Source organism: Lonchura striata, chromosome 1, assembly GCF_046129695.1.
Source record: "Lonchura striata isolate bLonStr1 chromosome 1, bLonStr1.mat, whole genome shotgun sequence".
NCBI lineage: Eukaryota > Metazoa > Chordata > Aves > Passeriformes > Estrildidae > Lonchura > Lonchura striata.
The window spans coordinates 147,376,924-147,404,126 of NC_134603.1; the positions used below are offsets into that span (position 1 = coordinate 147,376,924).

At 35.2% G+C, this 27,203-nt stretch overlaps 1 protein-coding gene across 1 annotated transcript; it reads right to left on the reverse strand.

Moving 5' to 3' along the window:
- On the reverse strand, nucleotides 1–26,381 carry DYNC2I1 (dynein 2 intermediate chain 1). The gene is made up of 24 exons (XM_021526534.3): nucleotides 26,307–26,381; nucleotides 23,482–23,535; nucleotides 22,429–22,846; nucleotides 21,853–21,905; nucleotides 20,916–21,242; nucleotides 19,592–19,650; nucleotides 17,793–17,850; nucleotides 16,174–16,251; nucleotides 14,799–14,994; nucleotides 13,111–13,213; nucleotides 10,737–10,866; nucleotides 10,106–10,217; nucleotides 9,605–9,699; nucleotides 9,170–9,296; nucleotides 8,085–8,257; nucleotides 7,371–7,533; nucleotides 6,087–6,200; nucleotides 4,947–5,008; nucleotides 3,861–3,912; nucleotides 2,604–2,664; nucleotides 2,249–2,345; nucleotides 1,859–1,990; nucleotides 1,020–1,243; nucleotides 1–436 (listed from the first exon to the last, which is right to left on the reverse strand). The coding sequence occupies exons 1-24, from the start codon at nucleotides 26,319–26,321 to the stop codon at nucleotides 265–267; spliced, it is 3,075 nt and encodes a 1,024-aa protein (XP_021382209.2). The 5' UTR covers nucleotides 26,322–26,381; the 3' UTR covers nucleotides 1–264.
- Between the last annotated feature and the right edge of the window lie 822 nt (nucleotides 26,382–27,203).

Genomic DNA, 27,203 nt, shown 5'->3' on the forward strand with positions numbered 1-27,203 from the left:
TTTATAGGAATGCATTTTTGCTATTTTTTAAAAATATATGTACATCTAGAGTACTTTCAGTAATGAAACACAATCAACATATTTTTGAGTACAGTAATGATAAATTTGATTCTGACATTTTTATGATAAAATATATTGTTTCAGCTGAAATATTGTATTGATAGCCTTTAGAATATACAGAAGTTACATACAAATTACATTAAATTTTTTAATTGAAGTAAAAAATAAACTATATATTTTGCAATCAACTGTACAACCCTGTTTCTAAAAAGACTGCAATAAAATAGAATACAGTTTGTCAGATTCCTCAGGCTGAGGTAATGCCCACTTCTTCTTTACATACTGAATTTCTATCTGCCCAGTTTCCTTGGCCAGCACAATTCCTAACAATCCATTTGCTTTTTCTGGCTCTCCCAGCAGAGTCATAGTTACAGCCCTGAAATCAAAATAACAAGGAAGTGGTTTTTAATTGAGGGAAAATACACAGAAATTGGTGCTTTCAATCATATTTGTATCAGGTTACCTACAGTCAACTAAATGATTCTTGTTTTCTGCTCAAGCCCCAGTGTGCTCTTTAGCTTTTCACCAGTGGAGACCATTTAATGTAAATATAACTTGCATATCTTCCCCCATGCATTTAATCATTAATTTCTAATCCTGTTTTAAATTATTTCAAGTTTTCAAAAATGAACAATGTTTGATGGCATTTTCCAGTACAGTGTAATAAATTTAAAATTTAAGTAATTTAAAATGTTAAAAATTTAAAAATTGTAGTAACTTCTCCAATGTGTTGCTACAGTTAACAAAGATTCAAGGAAAACCTTTAGTTAGAGGGATATTCAGCAAGGCAAACTTCAGCCTAGAGAAGACAGTCAAAATTTAGCACACTGTAGTTTGTTTCCACACCTTCAGTAGTTCACAATATAACAGTTAGAAAAGCAAATTCTAATGATCATTCAAAATCAAGCAAAAAAACCCAAGTAACAATATCAATATTTTGTTAAAAAGAGAGCCTTTACCTCTCTGATGGGATAGTCTGCTTGGCCACAGGCAACAAATCATTTTCCAGAAGATCCCAAATGTAAATATTGGATGATGCATCCAGGGCAAAGAACACAGCAGGTCTTGTCAAAGCCCACTGCAGGGCAATAATTGGCTGGCCCTTTGTGCTGTCATTCCACTGCATGAGGGGATACTCTGATGTCATCTGGTGTAATCTAATACTTCCATCTGAACAGCCAACCTACACCACAGATAAAAAGAAAATACTTTCTGGAACAAAACTAACTAAGCAAGATATAAGAAGTGGTGTTTAGGTACATTGCTTACTGGTGGACTTGGCAGTGATAGGTTAAGGGTTGGACTTGATCATCTTGGGGGTCTTTTCCTGTGGATATTCTCAGTTCAGTCAGAGAGAAAAAGAGAAAGATTTCTGCCAGGCTGAGCCTGGGAAAATGTCCAAGAAGAATGTAAACAATCTATTATATTATTTTCCTTTCATATTGTTTATAGATATGTTCTATCACACTAAGTCCAGTGTACCAATCAAGTGAAATGTTTTTACTTTAAGACCAATGGAATTAATGTTCACAATGTTCTCTATAAAAGAGAGAAGTGCTTTTGAATAAACATTCATTTGCCTTCTGAAATCATACCTGTCCCTGGCTCAACAGCATGCTTTTCCAACCTAAATTATCCTAATATTCTATGTGTTGTTTTTTTTTTTTTTTTGTCATCCTTCATGACAGATCTGAATTAGTGAGGTAAATCTACTAACATATCTATTAAATACATAAAATTAGAACTATTCCCTCAGCAAGTAATTAAAAATGAAACTTCCATTAAAACATTTTCATACCAAAAACAGTGGCTTTCCAAAAGGGAAGAAATCAATTGCAGTGATGCTTATGGATCTCAGTCTGCTCTCCTGGGGCCTGAATAGCTTTGGAACAACTTTTAAATCATGCCTTGTACCATGGCCTACCAGACCCTATGAACAATACAAAGAAAATTATTTAAACAAAACAAAAAAAGTTGCATTATTGGTATTACAGGAAAGAGTTAAATAATTAATGAGCTGATACTTTAATAGATCCTTACTAGCTAACAAATTTTAATAGCTAACAGACTTAAATAATATAGGCTCAAATTAGAGATTTTATACAGTCTACTGGTAAAATCCCAACTAAATGAGACAGATTCAAAACTAAAAAACTAACAACGAGATTAATTCCAGGATGGTACTCACAATGTTTGTTCCAACAATGAAGTGATTTGGATTAGAAGACAGAAATTTAATAGTCAGTGTCTGTGGCATTCTCTGGCTAATTTCCTTTGGGAAAAGGCTGAGGAAAATGGCAAAGGCAAAAGATGACATTAACACAGGGAATTGTCTCCTAAAGCTGTGCAAGTACATACAGAAATTCTGTATCTAAGATGTCTATGACTAGATCTAAGAAGAAATGTGTGTTAAAAAAACCCACAAACATGTTAAATGTTAAATATATTAAATATATCTTATGTAACAGCAAATTAGTAAAGTAAAGGTAAAAATAGCTTTGTGAGATAACATATGTAAAATTTAAATGCTCCAGTTTTCCTACCTCTTACTCAATTCCATAGTAGAGCTATGTACTAACTTCACTTTCCCTCCAGGAACTAAGCCTAAAATTATAAAAAATTATTATTTTAACTGATTTAACCACTTTGCATTAAAAAAGCACAATCAATAAATTAAATAATAAGTTAATAAGTAAAAGGATATTTCATAATTAGTTTACTGCAGATACAGCCTTTGACATAAAAATCTTAAATAATTCAGAGCTATTTACTTCAGAATTCAAATCTGAAGAGTTATGATCTTTGACAGAAATAGAAACAGTTACACATTGCTTTTTCTCTCTGTAAAACTCAATTCTAGAAATGGTTAAAGCACACATTTATGTTACTTGGATTTTTGACAATGAATTACAGGTATGAGATAGTACAATAATACATCCACGAAGTTGGTCTGTGTTACTTGTTAGCAGAGAACAATGCAAATAATGTAAATCCTCCAAAGACAAAAATTTTTTGAAGAGGAAAAAATTTTACTGCTGGTTGCAGTTAAAATGTGTCAACACATGACCACAGGTTTAAAATGTACCTCTCCACAGACATAATACCCAGCTTTAGCAGCTTTATATAGTCTGACATTGTACATGAGCTTATAGAAACTGATCAAAAATTCTACTTTTCTGGCATTACTTCATTGTTTATTTATGTATTTTCAAATGTAAAAGGATTTTAGTCACAGCCTTTTCCAGTTAGGTAAGCATGTAAGTGTAAATTTGTTCAAAGAACAAAGAATGCAATTTTCTCCATTTACATAACTCAAAAAGGGCTGAATGGACTTGGTTCTTCAGTGTCTTCACAGAAATTTTTTCTCATGCTAAATTAAGTATCTTATCTAAAAAAGAGCTTTCAGGACAATTTTCAAAAAGGAGACACAGGCAAAAACAAAAGCACTATAACAGGTTTGGTTAAAACTAAAGGATGACCAAAGACATAAGAATTGCACATTCTTTGAAAAATAAAAACAAACTGTTGACAACTACTCTGGCATTGTAAGAAATGTGGTTGTCTAGTGGCAATTAGCAATACACAATTAGCAGAAAAGATTTAGCACTGAAAATAACTCTCCTACCTAACCAATAACCCCGAACATCAGATATGAACTACTCAGAATTAATATTTTCTTCAGTAATTTTGCCTTCTTCTAAACTACTTCTTGCCATCACTGACTCTTCCTCTCTCTTTTAACTTCATAGTGTCAAAACTGGAGCATTTTATTCTACTTCTAACAGTAGTACAGTACTCACCTAAGTCAGTTTGTGAACCAGCTAGATCTGCTTTTTGCAATTCAACAACTACCTGAAAAGTCAATATTTAACATTAATAAACAATCAATATTTACCAGGCTTCAAAGTTGTAATAGTAAGCAATAACTCTAAGGGACTGTTAGGAGAGGCAGGTCTAACATTACAATGATTACAGGTAGATTCCCTGTCAATGCCTGCAATTCTAAAAATAGCTTCACATGCCTGCTGGATGTTCCCTGATGGAAAGCAGAACATGGAAAGCTACATTCTACACTTAATTGCTAGTTGGCATCTTGTTGGCTTGGTCAGTCACTAAAAAACCCACCCTAAACAAGGAATTGTAACACATTTCCTGTGCTTTCCCATACATGAAGAAAATGAACTATACACAAACTATACATAAAATAAAAAGGGCCTGAACCTGTTGTTCATTTGGCCTGAATCTGTTGCTACTAAAGTTACTAAATTAACTACAGCTAAGGCTTTAAGGAACTTAAATACTGACATGGAGGTGAAATACTTTTATCCCTTATTTTTCACAGGTTCAGCAGCTGGGCCAAAGCTGCATCAGGTAAAAAGCCACTTGAAACTTGTGATAGAAGATTTGTCAGGACAGTAATTAAGAGCAGAGGACCTAGTGCTTTCCTAACCATCATATTTTAGTCAAGGAAATCTTATCCTTTGATTTTCACTTTTTATCTCTTTAACATTTGTTTTATATGAATTAGGAATTTAACTTCTCCCCTACATTCAGTATAATCTCTGACACAACTGTGATTTTAAAATTAAAGTAGGTGAGTGAAAGATGACTGAGGACTATTAATCAAGTATTGGAAATATGTGAACATATTTTTATGAAGTAAAACAATTGATTGCCTTTTTTCATGAATTCATGTACCTGTTAATACTTTTGCCTAAAGATAACATTTGGGAATCAGATCAAAACTTTTAAGGAGAATTCCAACAGAACGGTTAGTGTTGCTATATTTTTCAGGGAGGCAATTCTTCTAAGAAATTCTGAATTTGGGTTGCTGTATTTGAAGTATTTTATTACACATTATACTCTCTCTTTTCATGCATACTCACCCACATATTGAGGATTCCATTTTCATCCATTGAAGCTATCTGAAATGTAGGGCCTGACATTTCTATGGAAGGAATGGCAACAATTTATATTCATAGACTGACCTTCCTCCTGAACAATAGCAAAGGATTTGAAACTTTTCCTACATTAATACATCCTCTGAAAAGTCTGCAATCTTCTCTGCTGCATAAAAAGGGAAAGTGCCCTAATTCTATCAAAGGGAAAAAAGGTAATGAAATTTTCTTTACTGACAGGGTGGTCAAATACTGGAGAAGGCTTCCTAGAGAGGTGGTCAATGTCCCAGCCTGACAGTGTTGAAGAAGCATTTGCAGAATACCCTTAACACATTTTAACTTGGTCAGCCCCAAACTGATCAGGGAGTTGGACTGGGTGATCCTTGTAGGACCCTTGCAACTCAAACACTCTGTTCTACATGGTCTAGTCTGGTCTATTCCAGCATTTGCAGCCTGTCCTACCAGAAAGGCAAATGATCTCAGTCTGCATCTTTTTTAAAATGTCTGGATTCTGTGTGGACTTTGGAAGGGAATATAAAGTGAAACAGATGGAATCTTGTAAAACCTGCAATAGGCAGCACATTTCTTCAAACCGCTATGGATTTTAAAGTACAAATGTGTAATGGAAGTGATAATGTCTTCCCTAGCACACTGTCTGAGAATTTGAGGATGTGAGGATTAGAGTTTCTTTGCAAAGGTTGGTCATAAAAAGAACAGGCAAAAGGCACAGGAAAAACCACTAGTTACAGCCACACATTTCAAGTGCTTTCAGATATTAGCAAGGTTCTCCACTGACTCAGACAGGGATTTTTTTGGACATTAGAGAAGCATTAAGACTCTTCCAAACACAGTTTTTGAGTGATAACTTGTTTTATCATGGAAATATAGTCTAGAAAGCAGACTTTATAACAAGCACACAACCACATCTGATGTGAAGCTGCACTGAACGAACATTACATAAAAATAAGAGCAGAAAACAAACATGAATATTGAGTGCAATTGATACTACAAACAACTTAAGAGGCAGACTGCGATTATAAACTGGATTTTGGCTATGATATATTTTTTTCACTAGATAACTAAAGAAAGACTCAGATGTATTGATGCTTAGAAGAGCAGTTTACATACCCTCCTGATAAGACAGGCTTGAGAGCCCATAACTGTGGTCACTGTTGAGAGAAGTTGAGACAGGTTCCAGTGCCAGTATAGGAGAGGTGTGGTTTACTGAGTTTAGAATGCCATCTGTAAATGAGGATAATGAAAGTTAGTACTTTCCACAAAAACCCAACAAAATCTTAATCACTTTTCAGTTTATGGGAGAATGATAATTACAAAGAAAGAATGGTGAATAATGAACTCTGCACAACTCTCAAATACAATACTGCAAACTGCTAAATTAAAAAAATACTACTAGATAAATCAGTGTTTCAATATTTCTATTCACTTCTCATTTTCCAAATTACTGATGTACCATTTATGCCACTGTACCAGACATTTAATTAAAATCTGCCATTTTAGGGTTAGCATGGAAAGGATTACTTCAAGCTCCATAAACAGCAGGGGTAGAAATAAATCACTGTGTACTATAAAAGAAGACAAAATTGAAGAAAAGTTACTCTTAGTAGAAAGTATCCTGAAAAATCCTGAAACAAAGTATTCACCAGAAGAGAATATGTTATTTAATAACATTTTAAGGCTAATGAGTGTTTCAAGTAATTTCTGGACTTGCCCTGTGCACTGAACTTAATCTCATTTAAGACCGAAGGCATTGACGCTTCCTAAGTATCCAGCATTAAACCTGTCTGCTTACATAGCAACTACATGAAACTGTACACATCCATTTGACTACCAGTGTGCAACACAAGACATCAAGTATCTTTGACCTACTAAAAAAATTAAAAGTCTATCTACAACCAACTATTGTTTACTTTTACATGGCTTCTGCAATTAGCAACACTTGTGAAGAAAGAGGATTCTTTAAATGTGTGTAGTGAGGTGTTTTAGAAAAATAATAGTACAACAGCCAAAGTTAAATCAGAAAATCATACCATGGTTTGGACTGGAAGGGATATTAAAGATCATCTGATTCCAACCCCCAGCTGTGGGCAGGGACACCTTGTGCTGGACCAGGTTGCTCAGAGCCCCATCCAGCCTGGCCTAGAACATTACCAGGGATGGGGCATCTATAACTTCTGTGGGCAGCCTGTGTCAGTGCCTCACGCCTCCCACAGGAAAAAATGTCTTCCTAATAACTAACCTAAACCTACACTCCTAATAAAATTATTTTAAAAACTATTGCTGTATGTTATTCTTCACTCTAGGATGCCTTGCATGAACATTACAGAAACATCAAGATTTAGGTGACAATTTCACTGTGCACAAAGTGGCTGACCAGGATGCACAGATGCTCACCTGTGGAAAATGTGGGAACTCTAAATGTCCACTCAGTTCCAGTGATCATCATACAAGGGTGCATTCTTGAGTCTTCTCGAAGATCCCACACCAACAATGAACCATCTACTGTTCCAGCAAAAACTAATGTTGCTTTACTGGGACTAAAGCAGCAACATATCACCTGTAAAACAGTAAAAGCATGCAGGGTTGATATTATGATAAAGATCAATGGTTTGATGAGCCTGAAATAGGTTTGTTAACATGGAAACCCAGAAAATACAGATTACACATGTTTATGGCAGAAGGGAAATCTATTATTTTAAAAGTGAAGTAGGATACAAGACTTTCAGTAGGCCTTCCCTTTTCAAAACAATCCTTGTGTAATCTGCATCTACTCTCACAAAGCTGAAAGAGGTGACTCAACTGTATGGGAATGATGAGCAGAGAGAAGTCCTAACAACATCCGAAGCAGATGTTTACTTCTATTCACTCTTCAACCATGAAATAGGGTCAAAATTAAACAATCAAAACAACCAACAAAACAACATGACCATCACTACAAACTGGTTCTGGAGCACAGAATAGAACAAGAACAGTCTTTGTTCACTAGGCTCAAGTATATGTAAAGAAGATAGAAGATGGCATATTTTGTAGTAAGACAAAAGTAAAAATAAATTTTTTTAATAAAGTCCTGTAATTGATGGAAAAATATACAATGTTAGTAAAGCATACCTCTGAATCACATATTAAAATTTTCTGAGGACTGGAGGGCTGCCAGATGTTCCAAACACATATAAGGCTCTTTCTGCTCAGCAAATCCACATCTGCCTTTTCAGGTAATCCATGAGCAGAAAGTAGTGTCTGCCTCTGAACTTGGGAGACATATAAGTAGGGTATTTTTCGGCCTAAACGAAAATTAAAAAAAAAAAAAAAGCCAAGAAAGAAAAGCAATAAATGAAAAAGCATATTCAATGCAGATGAAAAAGCATATTCAGCTACTATAGCAACAAACTAAGATGCAATTATGAAGAATATTTCTATTAACACTGTGTTTCTTTTGAAGCTATACAATAAAAAAGTAGAGACTAGAGAAGGAATTCAAAATACTAGAAGTAGAAAGTAAAAAGGAAGAGAGTCAGGAAATTAATAGAATAATTATTCTGGGCATAAGCAAGCCAATCTGATCTGATGTCAATATATACACTGAAAATTAATCGAAGTCTCAAAGGGGAAACAGCACAGGCCAGGCTTTTTTGGTTTTAGTTTTATCTACACATATTCATGTTAGATGACACAGGGTTCTGTGTTATAATAGCCCTTACTTGCATAATTACAGATGCTCTATTTTTCACTTTTCATCTGAACAGCTACTGTTTATATGGAGAAGATATAATTGCTTTACAAATATATCAGGCTACAGTGTCCCTGTTGAATAACCTGCCTTTATTTGTAACTTTGGCTCTATTGTCAGCATAAAGAGCCCAAACAAAAATTACACCCCTTGGGATGGCCTTTCAACAACAGGAACAAGAAATTACACCCATCATATTAATTGTTGGCTTTATTTCTGGTAGGAATAGATGGAATATATTTCTTGTAAGATGCTTACAAGTCTGCACAGAGTTCCAGCAATATTAGTGCAATTAAAAGGAAAGTGGGGTTTACATCATCTGTATATCCTGATATGTGCTGTTTGCAGAGTAATGACAAAGAACATGGCACTTTGCATAAGAAAGAAGAAATCATTCTGTACACTAAAAAGTGTAGAATAAGAGATCATTCTGTACACTAAAAAGTGTAGAATAAAGTTCCCTTACCATGGAGGAATGGCTGGTTAGTATTTAACTGGAAACAGCTATCACTAATAGACAGACTGGTTTGTTGAGATCTTAGTTTCCTGGGCTGTGTTGCAACTTGATCTTCCTCTAGCAAAACAGCAATCACCTTTCAAACATAATTACATTTATAGAAATAAAAGGGTCATCTTATCTTCCAGCTTTGCTATTATTGTAGCTTTCTAAAGTTATGTGGATTAATTTCATAAAAGTTTATCAACTGTCTTGTTAATTTTGTAACTTTGAAAATACAGCTTTACAGACATAAAAGTTGCACATCTCTGATTCCATTTCTTTGCAGAGAGATTATTCTCTTTGATAACAAGTATTATTTAAGTAATTCATTTAAAATAGAACAAGAACTGTAAGTGATTTATCACACAGCTCATAAGGGATATTAAAGATATATAAGCGTACCTGGCAGGCAGACCGGAGAAAATTTGCTAATCTTTGTGAGTCAATTTTAGGTGTTGGAGCTCCATGCACTGATGTATCCTGGCTGTTTATGGGACCTATGAAAAACAGATAAACAAAAAACAAACAAACAAACAAACAAACAAACAAACAAACAAAAAAACAAACCTGAGGCTTCAAAAGAGAATCAGTTAATAAAAGTGTAAGGACAATTTCATTTTTAAGCAAGAGGAGAGTGGCAGGAATCAATTTATCTTCTGTACAAATAACAGCGTTGAAGGACAAGATCTGTTGTTGCTGCCAATAGAAACATCAAGCCAGAAGGAAAAATTATTTCTGCCACTTATTTTTCATACTTTCCACATGAGGATTCAGAGTGCCTATGTCAGCTTGCTATCAATGCAGCCTGCCACTCTATAGATTCTCACAAGTAATGGATACCAAAGAGAAGGTTTATATGACATGCACTCATCCATGAGTGAATAAGATGAAAATGTTCTTCACCTCCAGATACAAGAGCACTTTCTCCTGGATGCTGTGTCCATTTCTCCAGTGTCTCAACTTCCTCAGTCTGAATGTCTCTATCAAGATTGTCCTCATTACACTGAACATATGCCTAAAGTAGAAAGATTAAATTATCAATATATGGGGTGAGACAGCTAAGACTGACAGCACATAACTGAATAGAACTTAGTAATTTTAAAACTCTTCTGTTTGTGAATTTCAGATCTAAGCATACTGACACACTGTCCTTATTTCATGCATGCACATTTTACCACATTTCACACCAGAGTGCTAAATAAATAATATTGTAAAAATACAGAATGCCTTCCATGATGTGTAAACATCAAACCCAGCATATTTGGGGACACTGAGTCACAGACAGGTGAAAAGCCCTTTAGAAAATGGGGAAGGAAAATGAGAGTCATCTTCTAATACAGAAAGGAAATTGCCTATCTGGCCAAAAGTTCTGAGGTCGTTGCTTTATTGTAATTGAGGCTTAGAGATGAATATGATTAATTTATTACTTTATGTCCTGGTAGCTTTAGCTACTTTATTTTTTAAGGACAATTCTTTTCCAGAAGGAAAATCCAGCTTTTGAGGATTGAAACATTCCTAGGTGTTTGTTACGCACCTGCTTAGTGTTCATTTTACCAAAATTCCTGATGTACATGTCGTACTCATTGACAGGGGGCAAATCCAGTAATGAAAAACTAACTGAGAAATCCAGGTCAATTAGTGGGAGAAGTTCAGAACTCCGTTTTCTTCAGGATTAATTACAAGAGAGAAACAGAAAAATGGTTAAGAACAAACATTTGGGATTTCTAAAGAAAGAAAACCTGATTTTGCATCTAAACAATCCTTTAATCTATGGGAATTGAAGTTGTACCAAAATTAATTAGCAGATAAAAATGTAACAATAGAAATACATAGACTATTGTTTAGAGTTTTCATTCAATTTTACATTGAGATAATGATCTTATTTGAAAATGCAATACTAATTGCAAATGGAAAACTTCAAATGGTTTATTACTAAAGCCAAATTATCAAAAGCTCAGCAGATCATCTTGCCTAAGTATTCCAAAGCTGTTCTATGAGGTAACAGATGAATGGCTCTTTCTTCTATAGCGAAGACAGTGGCTAATTCTCCTAAACTCATTTTATTAACTCACATCACTCATATGTGTACATGCTTTATAAAGATCTTCCATGATGTCCTAGCTTTGTTACACATATGCAGGAAAAGATTGCAAGTCCTTGTCACAATTGACCCAACTATCTATCTACTTTAATGTCATAAAGCTGTTAATATATTTCATTTCTGGAGTGAACTGCTTGAATTACACAAAGATGTCTGCTTACAAGTCAATTCCAGGCTCTTGCTGTAGTACAGTCTTTGACAATTAGATAATTTTGCAGTCTCCCTTTCTCTCTCTTGCAGGTTTTTCATGTACTTAAAAGTGATACATAAAGACAAACCAGATATAATTATGGATCTATAGCAATTCTATATCTAGACACTCTTGGAGATGCATGTTCTAGTTACAGCTTCTTGCTGAGGCAAGACGGTATTAGAAAAGGAAAAATACTAGAGTATCAAGAGCTAGAATTTTATCAGTATTTTAGAGTGACTTTTTCTTTATGCATAAGGACAATTTTCACATCTCCTTTTTCGTACTTGATGACATCTATTGCATATTCTTACACATATTTTACTTTAACTTGTGCTTCCTAATGTATCATCTCTTCAAAAACATGGGCACAGATTGCAGAGATATAACTCAAACATAAGAAACTTGCTTACTAGTTACAAATCTGAATGATACAGGCAGAGAAATCTTAAAATAAACTAATAAGCTTGCATTTATAATTTACAACTCCCAAGTGCCACAACTTATTTATGGGATGCTTTCAGTCTATTTACTGGCAGTAATGTATTATCACAACATTAAATTCCACAACCCCTTCCTCTTCCCATGAAAATGCTCATTATCTTCACAGGCTATGTATGCTGTTAGCATGCACACAGAGTTATAAACATAGTCAATCAGTCATGGTACTTAATCATCAGAGGCTGACAAACATTCCAGAAGTCAACTCTCCAGAGATGCTTTTCTGAGTTTCTTAATCTGTCTCTACAGTCTAGAGAGGAAGCCTAGACAATGAACTTGTGTAACATTTGAGTATATAATTTTAGGCAATGTGAATTAAATAACTTAGACAATAAAATCTCCCTTATGTGAAAATTAGCCACTGATGTAAAGCCATGAAACACTGGAATCTGGTATTAACAATAACATTTAATAATCTTGCTTTATGCATCCAAACATTGTAAAGAATGTTGGAGATATATACAGTGCTTCAGACAAATCTAGAGCTTCTGTCAAATTCCACAAAAAAACAGGCATCAATTTGTTTCTGTAAAAGACAGAGATGTCTCAGGTATCTCAAATCTAGATCAATAATAGCATGTTTTTACAGCAATCAATGTAAAAACAACAAACATGCCCTGAAAGGGGATGTGCTATTTAATAGCACATTCCTGAAAGGGAACGTGCTCTTTTGGCAACTTTATGCACAATATATTCTTGATTATTTCAATAAGTTACAGTTCTGCAGAGACCTAATGGTAGTTAAAAGGCTTGCTTTTTAGTACTTTAAGTCAATATCTAATTAAATGACTGAAGTATTAAACAAAGAAATTACAATCCTGGCAACACGTTCTGAAATAAAATGATGCACATAAACTGATATATAGATACATTTGTCTTATAAAATGACTTGTAGCAATACCTGTAAATTATACACACTTAAGAACTAATTACTGCTAGTTAATAAAATACTCGATTCCATAAGACTCAAGTTTATTAAGTATCACATATTTCAATTAAAATAATGAAAATAAAATTAGAATAATGAAAAAATGAATTTTCAATGAAAATAACAAAAAATTGCTGTATCTCACATAGTGAGCTGTCATTTTTGTGGATTATTTAAAATACACTTACTTCTGCTTACTGGCCATACTTCGGCTGCTTTGTCTTTGGTTTGCCATTTGGAAATCCATGAATATTCCACAAAAAGAGCTTCTGACAGAAGAATCTTGCCTTTCTGTGATATTGTAAAACACTGTGTTACAGTTCACACTTAAAAGTGTATGAAAATGTTAAGCAGTAAATCTAAAAAGCAGCAGATTTGTTACAACACAGCTACTAAAAGTTCCTGGTTCACATGTTACACAAAGTGCTCTATCACCATTTTCAGTACAATGAGTTTAACATCAGTCATGGGCCAGGATGTGGTCCTTAAAATGGTTCTTTATCAACTTATTCAAAATGACTGATCATTGTAATTTTTACTTTAGAAGACTGATGCTGAAAGTGTCTCTTTGTGTTGCCATCAGCAGGTGCTTTGTTCCCTTGTGTACAGTGAAACATTCTGTGATCAATTCTAAAGATTGCACTAAATTCACACAGACTTCACCATGTGCACACTACATCTGAGTAAGAACTCAGATAGAGGAGAGCCTCATCAACACAGGCTTAATTAATATCCTTAGATGAATAAGGAAAACACTGAAACTTCCTTGAAAAGCCACAGTTAACAGACCTACTACAGCAAGTGATGTGATGTCTACCTTACTCCCTTTCCTGGCTAGGTTGTAGCTAGCTGACCTTAAGATCCAACTTCCAGTCAGGACTACTGGTGCTTCACTTCCTCAAAGGATGACTACCTTTTTAGGCAATACTTGCAAAATGCTTTTTAACTTACAAAAATAATTGCCAGACTGATACATCACCATTTTAAGCAAACAAGAACAAAAGTTCATCAAAAAAAGAATGTGTTGAGTAATTAAGAATAAACCACCAAGTGCTACAATTCTGAAAGTGAAAAATATTTATCAATTTTGTATTGTTCATTAGAAAAATAATAATTGCATAAATATTCTGCAAGAAGAAATTCACATTACAGTATGCTGGTTCCTGCTGCAATGACCATTAACTGAAAATCTATTGACAGAATCAGAGACTCTTCTAGGCTGGAAAAGACTTTTAAGAGATACTGTAAAGACTTATAGAAACTCCATGTTATCCTTCCATGACTGTACTATGAACCAGACTAAAAAGCTATTTAATATTCTTTTGCTCAATGATTCTGTGTGGTTGTTCACTTCAGTGTAGACCTCAAAGGAGAACCACAACCGTACTTAAATAAGCAGCTCTGGCACTCACAGGTTTCAGATCAACTGAATGCCAGACATTTCAGAAAGAGCTTGCATTTAATAAAGTGCTATATATTTGAGTAGTATTGATATTTTTCTTGCTTTCTCTCCAGAACAGTTGCTTCAACTTTGCTTAAAAGTAAAAGGTGAATTTAATGCCAGTGGAAGCCCCACACTGTTTCAGCACTCCTCAAGTTTTCAAAATCCAGACTCTCATATGCTCCTCTTACTCAAAATAAGATGTACTAAATGTCAGTCTGTACTTTTTATATTTCACAATTTAAATTATTAGTAATGCCTATGAATCATTTAGTAATGGGGACGTTACAGTGCTTACCACAAATCTACATGATTCATACAGAGGACCAGATTTTGGTCTTTAGGCAGAATGTTAGAAAAAGTGGCCAGCTGACTTGTAAGTTGTATGTGTTACTCATACATTTAATAAAAAAAGGCTGGTATCTAGTAACATACCTATGTCTGCTTCCTTTTTTTCATTTTCTAGTTTCTTTGGCAATGGAGTAAAAATTCTCTCATTCTCTGCAGTAATTGCTCTTTGAATTTCTTCAATTTCTGATGTTCTGGAAAATTGAACATCTCTTAGGTTTTCTTCTGCATCTCCTGCTTCACCACTTTTGTCTTCATCATCTTCAAAATCATCTTCATAGACCTTTGAAAGTAACAGAACTTCCAATATTTGGTAAACCCAGACTATAGATGCATTTTTCAAGATCTTTTACAGAAATTATAAAATTTCAAAATAAAAACCTCATAGAGATATCTATAAATCCTCTGATGGAAAGGCATTCCAAAATAACTGATGGAAAGAAAACAGCATCTCTTGATTCTGCAGTAATTTTAATGAAGAGAAGATAATCTCAGTGTTGTTCTACAGTGCCCAAAATAGTCTTTTAATATCCTAAAGTCTTTTAATATCCTATATAATATCCTAAAATAGATACTGTAAGTTTAGATGAATTATATGTTCTTTGAAAAAATAAAATAAGAGTGTTCAGTGGCATAAATGTTTCAGGGATGTATGATGTTGTTTATTTGACAGTTTTAATTCAAGCTGTCCTTTAATGTCAGGCTCACGTTTACTAAACTGCCACACTCCCTGTCTATGCCTAAGGGTCAGCCTTTAACAAATTCTCCAAACTAAGACAGTTAATGTCATGCTAAAATATTCACCTAACACATATGGTATGAAAAGTCTTAAATGTGCTTATTTCTTATCACTGCATAGTAAAGGACTACTGCAGTGACCAGCTCAACAGTGGAAATCATCACTCCTGACATGACTGGAGATGAATTCTACCTCACTGAACAAAGATGATTCTAGTTCAGCTCAAGAAAAGCACATGCCACAAACTCTTATATCTTTAAAGTAGACAAAAGACAGCTAAAAATAGGGAATTCAATTAAACAAATTAGTGAAGTGAATGCTGTGTGTCAATACCTTTTTTCTATTATCTTTTTTCAATGATAAATGAACAGCTTTTTTATTTTTTATCTGAAATTATTAGCTCTGATTATTTAAATAATTCAGCATCTTCACAGCAAGTTACTTAAATAATTGAAATCCACAAAAAAAGAGAAAACATTTTTAAATACTTCAACTGAAAAAACAGAAGTTGGTTCCCAACCTCTGATGAAAACTAACTAAATATATAGTATAGAGTTTCTACATAACATTTTAATTATTCACTGTCTACTGTTAGCTACATTAAGGTCACTGTCACCAAAACTAAAAGCCATGTAACATCCTGTTTATTTCTGTGAACAAAGTTATTCTTTATTTTGACACTTAAGAATTACTTCAGACAGACAACTGTCTACTTTTACTCACTTCAAAGTCATCCTCATAATTCAGTGAAAAATCCTCAAGTCCTGTGTCTGGATTAGAGATGTGTGTATCTTTCACTTCCTAAATCAGAAAAATAAATTAAACCATTCAATAATCTTTCCCCAGAAAAATATCTGCCAAATCTTAGCATACAATAGATTAATAGTTACTATTCTCAGATATTTCTACATTTTCAAACAAACATACAGCATGTACTTTATACAGATAAAGAAATTTATATTATCAAGTGCTAATTACTAATTAAACTAAGTACTAATTAAACACTAATAGTACAGGAAGAAAAACAGACCTCAAGCTTATTTTGGGAAGATCAACAGTTTTTCTAATAGTATTTTTATTCAAAAAGACATAAAAATTGCTGCATTGCCCACAATTTAATTGCTTGTGCTAACAACAAAATAAGATTGCCCCACCCTTTTGAGGACTAGAAAAAATTATCCCTACACCTAAGTTATACTGGAGGACTCAATCTTTTAATAAAATAGTGCAAATGTTGAGACCAGGAAAGCAGAGCCATGGATGTAACAGGAGAATAGGATAATTTTTATACGTCAATTTTGCTTACATTGAATCCTCTACTTTATTTACATGGAATAATATTTATGGTATCCCTGCAATAACTTCAAACACATTTCCCTTCTCTAGATTATCAACTTGATTAAAATAATGCCATTTATTTATGGCAACTTACCTGGTTTCAACATTTGCAGTGCTTTATTAACAGACTGAATCCCACAGTATAATTTAAGTTTTGAGAATTTTCTCTGATTTATTCTGCCTGCAAGGTTGCAGGTAATCAGCAGTAACTAATTAATATAGCTTAATTCATATGATTTTTTAAAAAATCCTTATTCCATTTAGTCAGACCTCTTTAGTAACACACTCAAAGGTGAGTCTTTATTAGGCTTTAGGCTACTTTATAGTTTTTTTTTTTTACCTATGATCATCTCAGAAAATGCCTACAGAGCTGTCATCTTTATTCATAACACAGATGCATCTGGTATACATACAGTTTTTATACACTAAAAATCTCCACCTGTCAGTAGTTATCTGGGTTCCTAATTTAAAGAATTTATAAAGAAAAACAATATATTGTCAATATAAAGCAGGATTAGGAAGTCATGCTGGAATATCTTGAAGACTGTGGCATTTGGAGCAGTAAATATAAAAAAAATTAACAGCATAGAATGCAAACCCTGGAATTTAAGTCTCTCTGTTGAGTCAGGTCTTAAGCAGGAATTTTACCCTCCTGGGTTGTTTCCTATTGCCAATGAAGACAGAAAAGATAATGGAAAAGGAGTCTAAATATAAGAGGACTGAACTGCCTATTTCTCTCCACAAACTACAAATGAAATTTGGATCCTCACCACAGAAATTCACACCTAAAGATGAGCTGAATCAGTAAGCTGAAAATATCACAAAACTTCTTAAAGTTTTTATGTTAGAGTTAAGCTGTATCTGCACAGACTGTTCCAAATAAACCCAAGTCTTTACAGCTTCAGACTTGCTGAAAATGTGGTTCTGTCTGCACATGTCCATTTAAAAATATTAAAATAAATAATTTCAAAATATAAAAATCATTTCCTCTCCCTTAGTTTTACCTCTTGTCTTGTGTCCATGTTCTCTGTTTCAACAAATTTTCCTTTATCTTTTACAGTCCTATTAAAAAAGAAACAACAATGCTATTGGTTAACTCATAAGAAAGCAGTTCTGTTTCAGTTTTGGTTTTTTGGGATTTTGTTTTAGTAAAAAAAAAAAAAAAAAGCTTTTTTCCTGAAAAGGAAAGAACAGTTGGAAATTTTCACTTAACTGAAATATTTCTACAAGTATTTTTATAGATCTCTGTGATACAAAAGGATAATGAAATAACCAAGTGATTAATGGCAAAGAATTGAGAAACTTTGTCCAAATGTAACACCTATAATTGCATCAAAAGGCAAGAAAAAGTAGTGAGAAAAAATTCATAACTCCACACATTTACTGCTTGTATTAATATCTGCAGCAAACCAGAGATCAAGATCAGGTTGGTGCAATATGCTCAAAAGCTATAAATCAAAGACTGATTTCAAACCTGGTTTTTCATTCAGGGGTCTTCTTTATGAGGACAATACAATGAGGGTCAGAGAGCAGAAGCAAATCAACAACAAGCTTTGCTCCTCAATAATCTATTTGATTATTTCATAAGTAGAGAGTAAGCAGAGAGTATCATTCTTCAAGAAGAGAATATTTTATTTCTTATGTGAGTATTTGTATCTACTGCTGTTGGGATTGACAAACACAGGAAAAGGAAACAATAAAAATTAAAATTTGGCTGGATCGTGTCATAACAAATTGGAGTGATTCAACACTAACTGTGCCTGAAGCAGAACCAGGGTTCCAGGACATCTCACCAAACCATACTGCCTTCCCTGCCATTCAGGAATGGCTAAAATCTTCTCCCAAGCTCTGCAAAAACAATGACTCAGCCACAGCCCCAGCAGCCTGAATATTCAGGCAAACAAACAACAAAACACTGCCTGAATATTCAGCACTGCTGACACAGCGGAGTGCAGCTGCCAGGTAGCATCCCAATGTGTGTATTCTGAAATATTTCATTTTTTAGTTTTGCACAGCATCAGACTTCCACAAATTCACTTCAGCCAAAGTGGTTTGTCCCAGGTTTAACATTAGTAATACTGAGCCAACACTGTTAATGACTCCACTGCCTGTCTCCCCAGAAGCAAACAAGCCAGACTTGTATTGAGCCAGGAAGCTAAATTAGGGTTTAAGAGTGAGGATTGCAACCAACCATGTACTCAGAGAATTAGACTTCAGAAAGTTGTGTAGCCTTGAGCCTTCAGCTAAGTGCTAGAATATACAGGAAAGTTCTCTATTGCTAGTAATAAAACCTAGAAATATAATCCCTGAGGGTATCTGGAATTTTTCTTTTCATATTCAACTGCAAACTTACTATATATATAAATATAATGTATTAGATATCATCTAGGATAGGAACTGAGTATTGATATTCAAATTAAACTAAACAACAGAGTCCGATGCAGTTCATCATGAACCTTACATGTGTCCACTTGACTAAATAGTGAATTTCCAGGTGGCAAAATTCAGCACATCTGTCTCCAAAACTAAGTGCCCAGATTAATATATTTGACTGAAAAATATTTCTTGTTACCCTAATGAAGAAAAATAATTAAAGGAATACAAATACATACATTTTTTTATCTGAATCATCTTAGAGGAAACACACAGATTTTTTTCTAATTGCTGTACTATTGGGCCTATGGAAAAAAATTACATTATCCCCAGATATGTGAGATTAAGAATTTATGCATATAGGTTTGGTGGTGACTGAATCTTAGTAGACACCATCTAGTATATAATTATCTTAAATCTCTGAATTTACCTTACAAGCTGATGGCTCATTTCTTCTTGAATCCTCTCCTCCTTTTTGTATTCACTGTTCTGTGAAATAAGTCACAATATTCATGAGTCAGAAATGCTGGCAGGGAATATGTATATGACCCTGTATTAGTAGTACTCTCATCAAACAGCAAAAAAGGTTGCTAATGAATTGTTTCAATTACAGACTATTTTTTATTTCAGTCATTGCTTGAAAGATGCTCTCAAAAACTGGCAGGGCCTAAGGGCTGACCTTGGAAGGCTGTGGCCAGCCTGTTCCAAAAAATTACAGTATGAGACTTTAACAGTATGCACTACAATTCACACAAACTGGATGGAGGGACAAAAACAGTCTCAGGCACTTTTAATCCTCTGTAGAGGGACTTGAATCTTAATTTCTGTATTATGAAGGTTTGCTTAAGTTTGGAAATGTATTCAATAGGTTGTTTAAGATAAAGGTCTTTGTCTCTATCCAGAAACAGAAAATAAAATACAACTCTGGGACAGAAGCATTAGTGGGTGTGTTCTCTAACAGATACCTGAGTTCATTTCCAAGGAGTCAAACATTAAGCAGGCCCTTGATAGACTTTTGTTGTCTGCTGCAGTCAGTCAGTTTAGGAATCACTCATGGAGGGTCCCTACATTGAAAATTACTCATATTGTCACTAGAAAATGTATATTTGAACTTTTATTTAAGAAGTTTGTATATCTTCACTCTTTAGGCAACAGAAGAAACTACCCTAGACCATCTCAAATGCTGTATGTCTCATAAAATTAATTCGATTTTAAGTTACATATGACTACAGACTCCTTCTCTCAGTCTTGTTGAATAAATAGTTATAAAATTAGTAAAAAATGACAAATTATTGATTAAGTCTCTAGGATATAACATCATGCTCTGTATTAGAAATGTAAAAGATATTCTATGGCTTCAGAAGTAGAGGCAAACACCACAAATATAAAGGGTCTGTTTTCACCTGCCTACTTATGAGTTGGATAGTTGTGCTCCCTTCATAGACAACATAAACGTAGCCTCTATTAAATTTTTTTTGCTAAAAAGGCAGCCAATAAACTTTAATGGACCTCAAGAAAGAATTTTATGAATAAAATATGTTTCTAACATAAAGGCAATTTTTTTGTTCAAATTTTATGGAAGGAATCAATTCTGAATTAGCATACTTAAATGCAGATGTAGTGTTTTCATACACCACTTTAGCCTCAAATTTCAGAAAATGTTGACTTAAAATTCTACCAATTTTATTATTCCTCTATTAACAATATACTAAGAATTAAAGTAAGTGGTAAGGTAATGTTTTAGCAAAACCTACCCTTATATCATGTTTCTTTCTTTCCTTTTCTCTACTTTTTACTCTCTCATCAGCTTCTGCTGCTGGGTCTTCTCTGCCTCCATGGGAAGATTTTTCTTTAGATCTCTTTGATTTATGTTTTTCTTCCTCTTCCTTTCCATAATGTTTATGACTTTTCTCTTTAGAAAGTCTCTCTTTTTCTGCCCCAATAGAATGTTCTTTTTTTTGCCTGTGTTTTCTTTCTCTCTCTTTATCCAAGTCTTGATGTTTCTCTAATTTCTGCACATGTTCACCTTCTTCAACTTTGTATGCTAAAAATTTTTCAATTTTCTTTCTTAAATCATTATCCTGCAAAGAGGAAAATAATATTAAATGGTTAAAAAGTTCCCCAAGACCATTCTTTCTTCACAAATCTATCCATATTTGACCATTAAAATTATTGAATTTTAAGTACTTAATCTTTGTGCTACATGGTTCTTCCAGCCATTTTTTTAAATTTCCTATAATAACAAATTTAAAATTATGACTGCACTTGAGATTCTGGTGCTTCTTCTAGGACAATGCACACTTTGCTACAGGAAATTATTTAAATTATATGTTCTTCACACAAAAAAGTAATTCTTATCTACTAGGTGGTCTGAAGTAGAATGTACACTCATCAATTACCCTTGTAATAAATGCATAAATAGCAGATGTAAACTTTTGATGTAACTCACCAAAAATGAAGAAATTTTTGCTACAAAAATTTTATTTAATGTTTACTTTAAAAAAGAGAATAAAATATGTCTTTAAAATCCGGTATCTGAGATATATTTTGTTTTTGTTTTGTACACTTGTCATCACCTTACTATCTATGCATCTCTTGGATTTATTGGGAAATACAGTCTGATCCAGTTTCTTCATTATACTACAATTTTATCTTATTCTGTTATGGAAACACTTCACTAATTTCCTTTACCTTCAGTGCTTTATGTCTTCTTTCTCGCTCTTCAGTTCTTGTTTTCTCCTCCTCTAGAAAACAGATGTATAAATTAGGGAACAGATTTTATAATATTCCAATTCTGTACACAATTAACTCTAGCATGTAGAAAATAGTATTTTAGCAATTTGCTTTCTCTTACATAAGAGCTTTCTAAAAAGGAATCCTGTTGAAATTCTCTCTCCAAAGGTGGTTACACCTTCTTCTCTCCTAATGAATCCCTCCAGGTTTGTGTCATGCTAAGAGTAATGACACATGCTACTGATCTCAGCAATCACCCTGCAAGTGAAGGGATCACTCAGGACAGTGTCTAGGCACTGACCAACAATACCAGCGGTGTCCATCCTCTCTTCAGAGGAAGGGAAATAAGCATAAATCTTTTTAAATGCATCAAAATAAAACTAAGTTAAAAAAAATATTCCATAAAATACACATGCCAGTAGGTACTCACACCTGCCTGTTTTATCCTCTCTGCAAAGACGGGATATGGTTTCAGAGTATTCCTATCTAAATATCAAATATTTCCAAGTACAACAGCAACCCAAAGTTGCTTACCCAAACGATGCCTGATTTCTCTTCTTCTGTGATGTTCTGTATCTCCTCCTTCCAATGATTTCAGATAATTTTGTGGATCTGTTTGCTTTATCTCATATGTCTTGTGCTTTTTGTCTCGTTCTCTACCAGACTCCCTGTCTTTATGTTTTAGTATGCTGTGTCTCTCCTCCCATGACTCTTGAACTTTGTGTCCCTCTCTGTCTCCTCTATGGTGTTCTTTTTCCCTTTCTTTCTCTCTCCTTTTATCCCTGTCCCTTTCACTGGATTTAAACCTCTCTCTCTCTCTTGTTCTTTCCTTGCTCTTCTCTCTGTCTCTGCGTTCATGTCTGTTAGGGTCTGTGTCATGAACAGTCCTCTCTCTCTGCAGTTTCTTTTCTCTGTGTTTTCGGTCTTCATTTTGACTATCTGGTAGTAATGCCTGAAATAAAATTTTAAAATATATCATTATAATTCAGCAATCTATTTTGATAGGACTATATTCATGTGGGGGAAAAAAAAAGCCAGATTACTAAATATGTATTTAATTTCCCAAACTGTATTAAAATGTTGATATAGTTCTAGGTTTACTTTGTAAACACTAACATTATGTCTGTGCTTATTGAAGAAAACTAATAAATTGAATAATAATAACACATACTGGAAAACAGCTTTTAAAAAATACAACACAAACATAATATAAATATCAATGATGTAACTGACTGCAGCCTGAATGTCTATTTGACCAGGGGATAATGTAATTAAGCAGTTTAAAAACACAGGACAAACATGATAGATAATGATAATAAATACAATATGATTTAATAATCATAAATACAATAGATAACATGTATTTTAGGAAAGTGAATAATATATATAAAGCAGAACTGTCATTTGGATTTGGGTGACCAGCAAATCACACCCCATTGACTGCTGTGTGATTACTGTAACAATGCATTATTTCCATTTACCTAATTTAGAACAAAGAGTCGACTCTTTATGTTTTTAGACCACCAATAAATTCTAGTGCTGTAAGGCAGCTTAACATGAAGACTAGCAGAAATAAAATAAATCCACCTTTAGATGTTTCCTAAGTTCTTCTGCTTTCCAAGTATCTTCTTTGGTTCTTTTCTAGAACAGAAAATGCAGAAAAGACTGAGTAACCAATCTGCAGAGAGGAGTGATGCCACCCTGTTCTTTTAAAAGTTTTAAAGTTCTTTTAAAAGAAGTTTTATATGCCTTCTGATGTTTACATATTTCTACTGGAACTCTCACACACTGTTCATGTAAATAATTATTATTTTGCATTCTTCTTTGTGGAAGGAGAGAATTGATGGACTCTTGGTTTGACCAGTGTGGTTGGAGAGGTGGCAATTTCATTCTCCAATCCACTGTCACTTTTGGAATTCTATATATTGTGAGGTCAGAAAAAAAAGTTACTTCCTTTTGCTCTTTTGATCTCAGTGTGAGTGCGTGAATTATTTCGTATCGTGGTGAGACAAAGTAAATAATTTAACAATGAATCATATTTCTTAGGAAAGGATCAAGGTACATATGGCAAGTCTCACTGAAAAGATCATGCAAACAATAATTTGTTTTAGCTCAGTAAATCTCACCTTCCTAGACCTGGAAGAGGCCTGAAGCTCAGACTGCATGTGTAACTTGACTGAACATGAAATATTTGTATGTAGCACTGAAGAAGAACAAAAAGATAATGAAACTAATCAAAGGACACGATTGTTTCACAAGAGTGCTCTAAATAAAATAAGTTATATTTCTTCTATCTGCATTTGCAGAGCTCCTCCACTTGGCTGCTTGATTGCTGTTACAGAGACTAAATAAAAATTCATATTGTTTGAGATTACTAAGGGAAAGGAGGAATTAGAATCTATTGAATATTTTAACTAGTTCATTGAAGGATGAAGACCATATCCAACGTGACATGATCAAGCTATCCTTATTCTCAAATTTAGATTTGGCAAAAGCTACTGAAGATTAACAAAACAATCACTCATAAATATTGTAATGATGAGCTGCATTGGTGGAAGAAAATAAACATAGGGTGCCAATTTTTTTTTTTTTTTGTTAATTCATTATATGGAGGCAGTATTTTAACAGCATATATATATTTTAAACTATTCTACTATTCTACATGAGAAAGATCTTGTCTTTTCAAATTTGGATTTTAAAGAAGATTGTAGTGGACTGGTAAACTTCTGAAGTCAATGAGCAGTCCCAAGAAGGCAGTATTTATATCAAATATAAAGTGTCCTTTCAGTTTAGTTTCTTCTGATACTTAAAAAATGGGGAAAAAACAAAGAATGTAAATATTTACTACTGCAGAAAGTCAGATGAGAAAGTAAAAACAAAGCTGATAATTTTCTTAAGTCAAGATTTAACAAAGCCTAAGAAACTCAACAGAACTTGTGTGAAAGCCACCTGGAAGGAAAGATATGGATGGGAAGAGAGCAGAATGTTCAAACAATAACCCATTTAGAATCATGTTTTGGATTTAGACAATATTTGTGTATGTATCAGCAAACAAAGAATGCTAATGATGTTAATAGCATAAAATCAGCATGACCAACAGACAACATCAGATGAGGCAGCTTCAGATTCATTTCCAAACTGAGGCAAAAAGCACACAGCACACATTCACAGGTGGTTCTCTGGCAGCCAATAATATATATGTCAGTTTTCTGGAGTCTGCAGTTTTCACCTCCCCACCACAACCAGAAGCTGTTGCTTTTGTGTACAATGATTTTCCACTTAAATATCTGGTTTTGCAGAAGTATAATAAACAAACAGGGGAAATGAGATATTTTATAAAGGGTCAAGTCCTTTGTCCCTCTAAGTAAATGTCTACACGATAATGTTTCAAACAAACTTTCAAAGGATTTATTGAACTTTCTCACCTGTCTGCTAATTTAGAAGTACTTATATACTCATTTAATTCCAGATTAAGATTTGTTACTTAAATGACACTGGGGTTTATCTTAATTCATCCACCTGAGAGCATTCAGCTCATATGAAATGCCACAGATTTACTGAACTCAAAAAAATCTATGAACGTTTTTACCAGTTACGAATCTGTCCTTTAATCTAAAGATAAAGCAGTCAGTGGAAAAAGAAACCTTGTTAGTTTAGATAAATTTTGAAAGAGATCAACAGGGGTTTCTTCACTCACAACTAGAAAGATAAGAGATTTTCAGAACATACTGTTTTTATCTAATTTAACAACTCAGTTCAATGTGATTCTAAATAACAAGACACAGAAGAGAAAGACAAAATTCTGTCTTTAAGCCAGAGAAAAGTACTTTATTTTTTGCATGTAAACATTTATCTTCCTTATTTGCAGAAAGAGTCGCCAATTTGAGAGCCCTCAAATAGGTAAGAGCAGGGCTGACAGGAGCAGCAAAAGGAGGGTTCCTCACTCAGGGTGGCTGCTCCTGCCTCTGGCCCTTTGGCACCCTCACAGCGACACACCTGAGATATTTCAGATCAAATGTCACTTTTCCATCACAGCTCACTGCTTTTGCAGGTGAAAACGTCACACGGGAATTGATGCTAGCACGCGCGTGTGGGGTTGCTCCCTTTATTCCGCAGTCCTACAAACCTTCAATAATTTAACACCTTAATGCACAAGTTACGTGTGTTCCCGAAGAACTAAAGCCCGGCAATTAGCAGGAGCATCAATAATTAAACACGCTTTTATCTAGGACGTGAAACAAGGGGTATTTCTGCAGCCAGCTATCCCCCTCTGCCTCGGGATAAGGAATTCCCGGCTCTGGCGGGGGGGATTCACCGACAAACAAAGCCGCCGGGCCGGCCCCGGCAGAGCCGCGGGGGTTCTGGGGGGCAGCAGGCGAGCCCGCGGCGCTGCCCGCGGTCCCGCCCCTCACCTTGTCCCCCTCCATGGGGCCGCAGGCCGCGTCCGCCGCCGGGGCCGGCTCGGGCGCCGCGCTGTGCCCGCCCCGGCAGCCAGGGCCGGCAGCCGCGCGCCGAGCGATGGATGCGGCGCGCTGCCGCGCTGTGCCCGCCCCGGCACGGGCAGCCCCGGGCTCCAGCGGGCAGGGGAGGCCCGCCTGCGCCTCTGGCAGCCGACCGAGACACGGCTGGGGTCTGCCCCGGTTCCGGGCTCCTCGGTGCGAGAGACAAGGAGCGGATCCAGCGGAGGGCAACCAAGGTGATGAAGGAGCAGCTCTCCTTCGAGAAAAGGCTGAGGGAGCTGGCTCTGCTCGGCCTCAAGGAGAGTGACAAGGGGCCTCGTAAATGTGTGTAGATATCTATGGCAGGGTGCCAAAAGGATGGACAGGGCTCTTTGGGTGGTGCCCACCAGCAGATGGGCAGTAACTGATGCACAGAATTTCCACCTGAACGTGAGGAAGAACTTCATTACTGTGCAGGTGACCGTGCACTGCAACAGACTGCCCAGAGCTGTGGAGTCTCCCTCACTCCACAGGAGTCTCCCTCACTCCTCACTCCCTCATTCCAGAACCACCTGAGCACAATCCTCTGCCGTGTGCTCTGCTTGAGCAGGGAGGTTGGACCAGATGACCCACTGGTCATATTCTAATTCAATAACTGTAGTACATCAATCGCCTCTTTGCTGAAAAGAGGTGACTTAATGACTGGTGATGGAAAGACCAGATGACCCACTGTTCTCCCTTCCAGCCCGACCCATTCTGTGATTCTGAGCTGGTTCCGCGGCTCAGGGCTCAGACCCCGTGAGTTGGGGATGGGGGACACATCCCCCCAGCCCTCAAGCACTGTTGTTCTCCTCTGCAGCTCTGACTTAT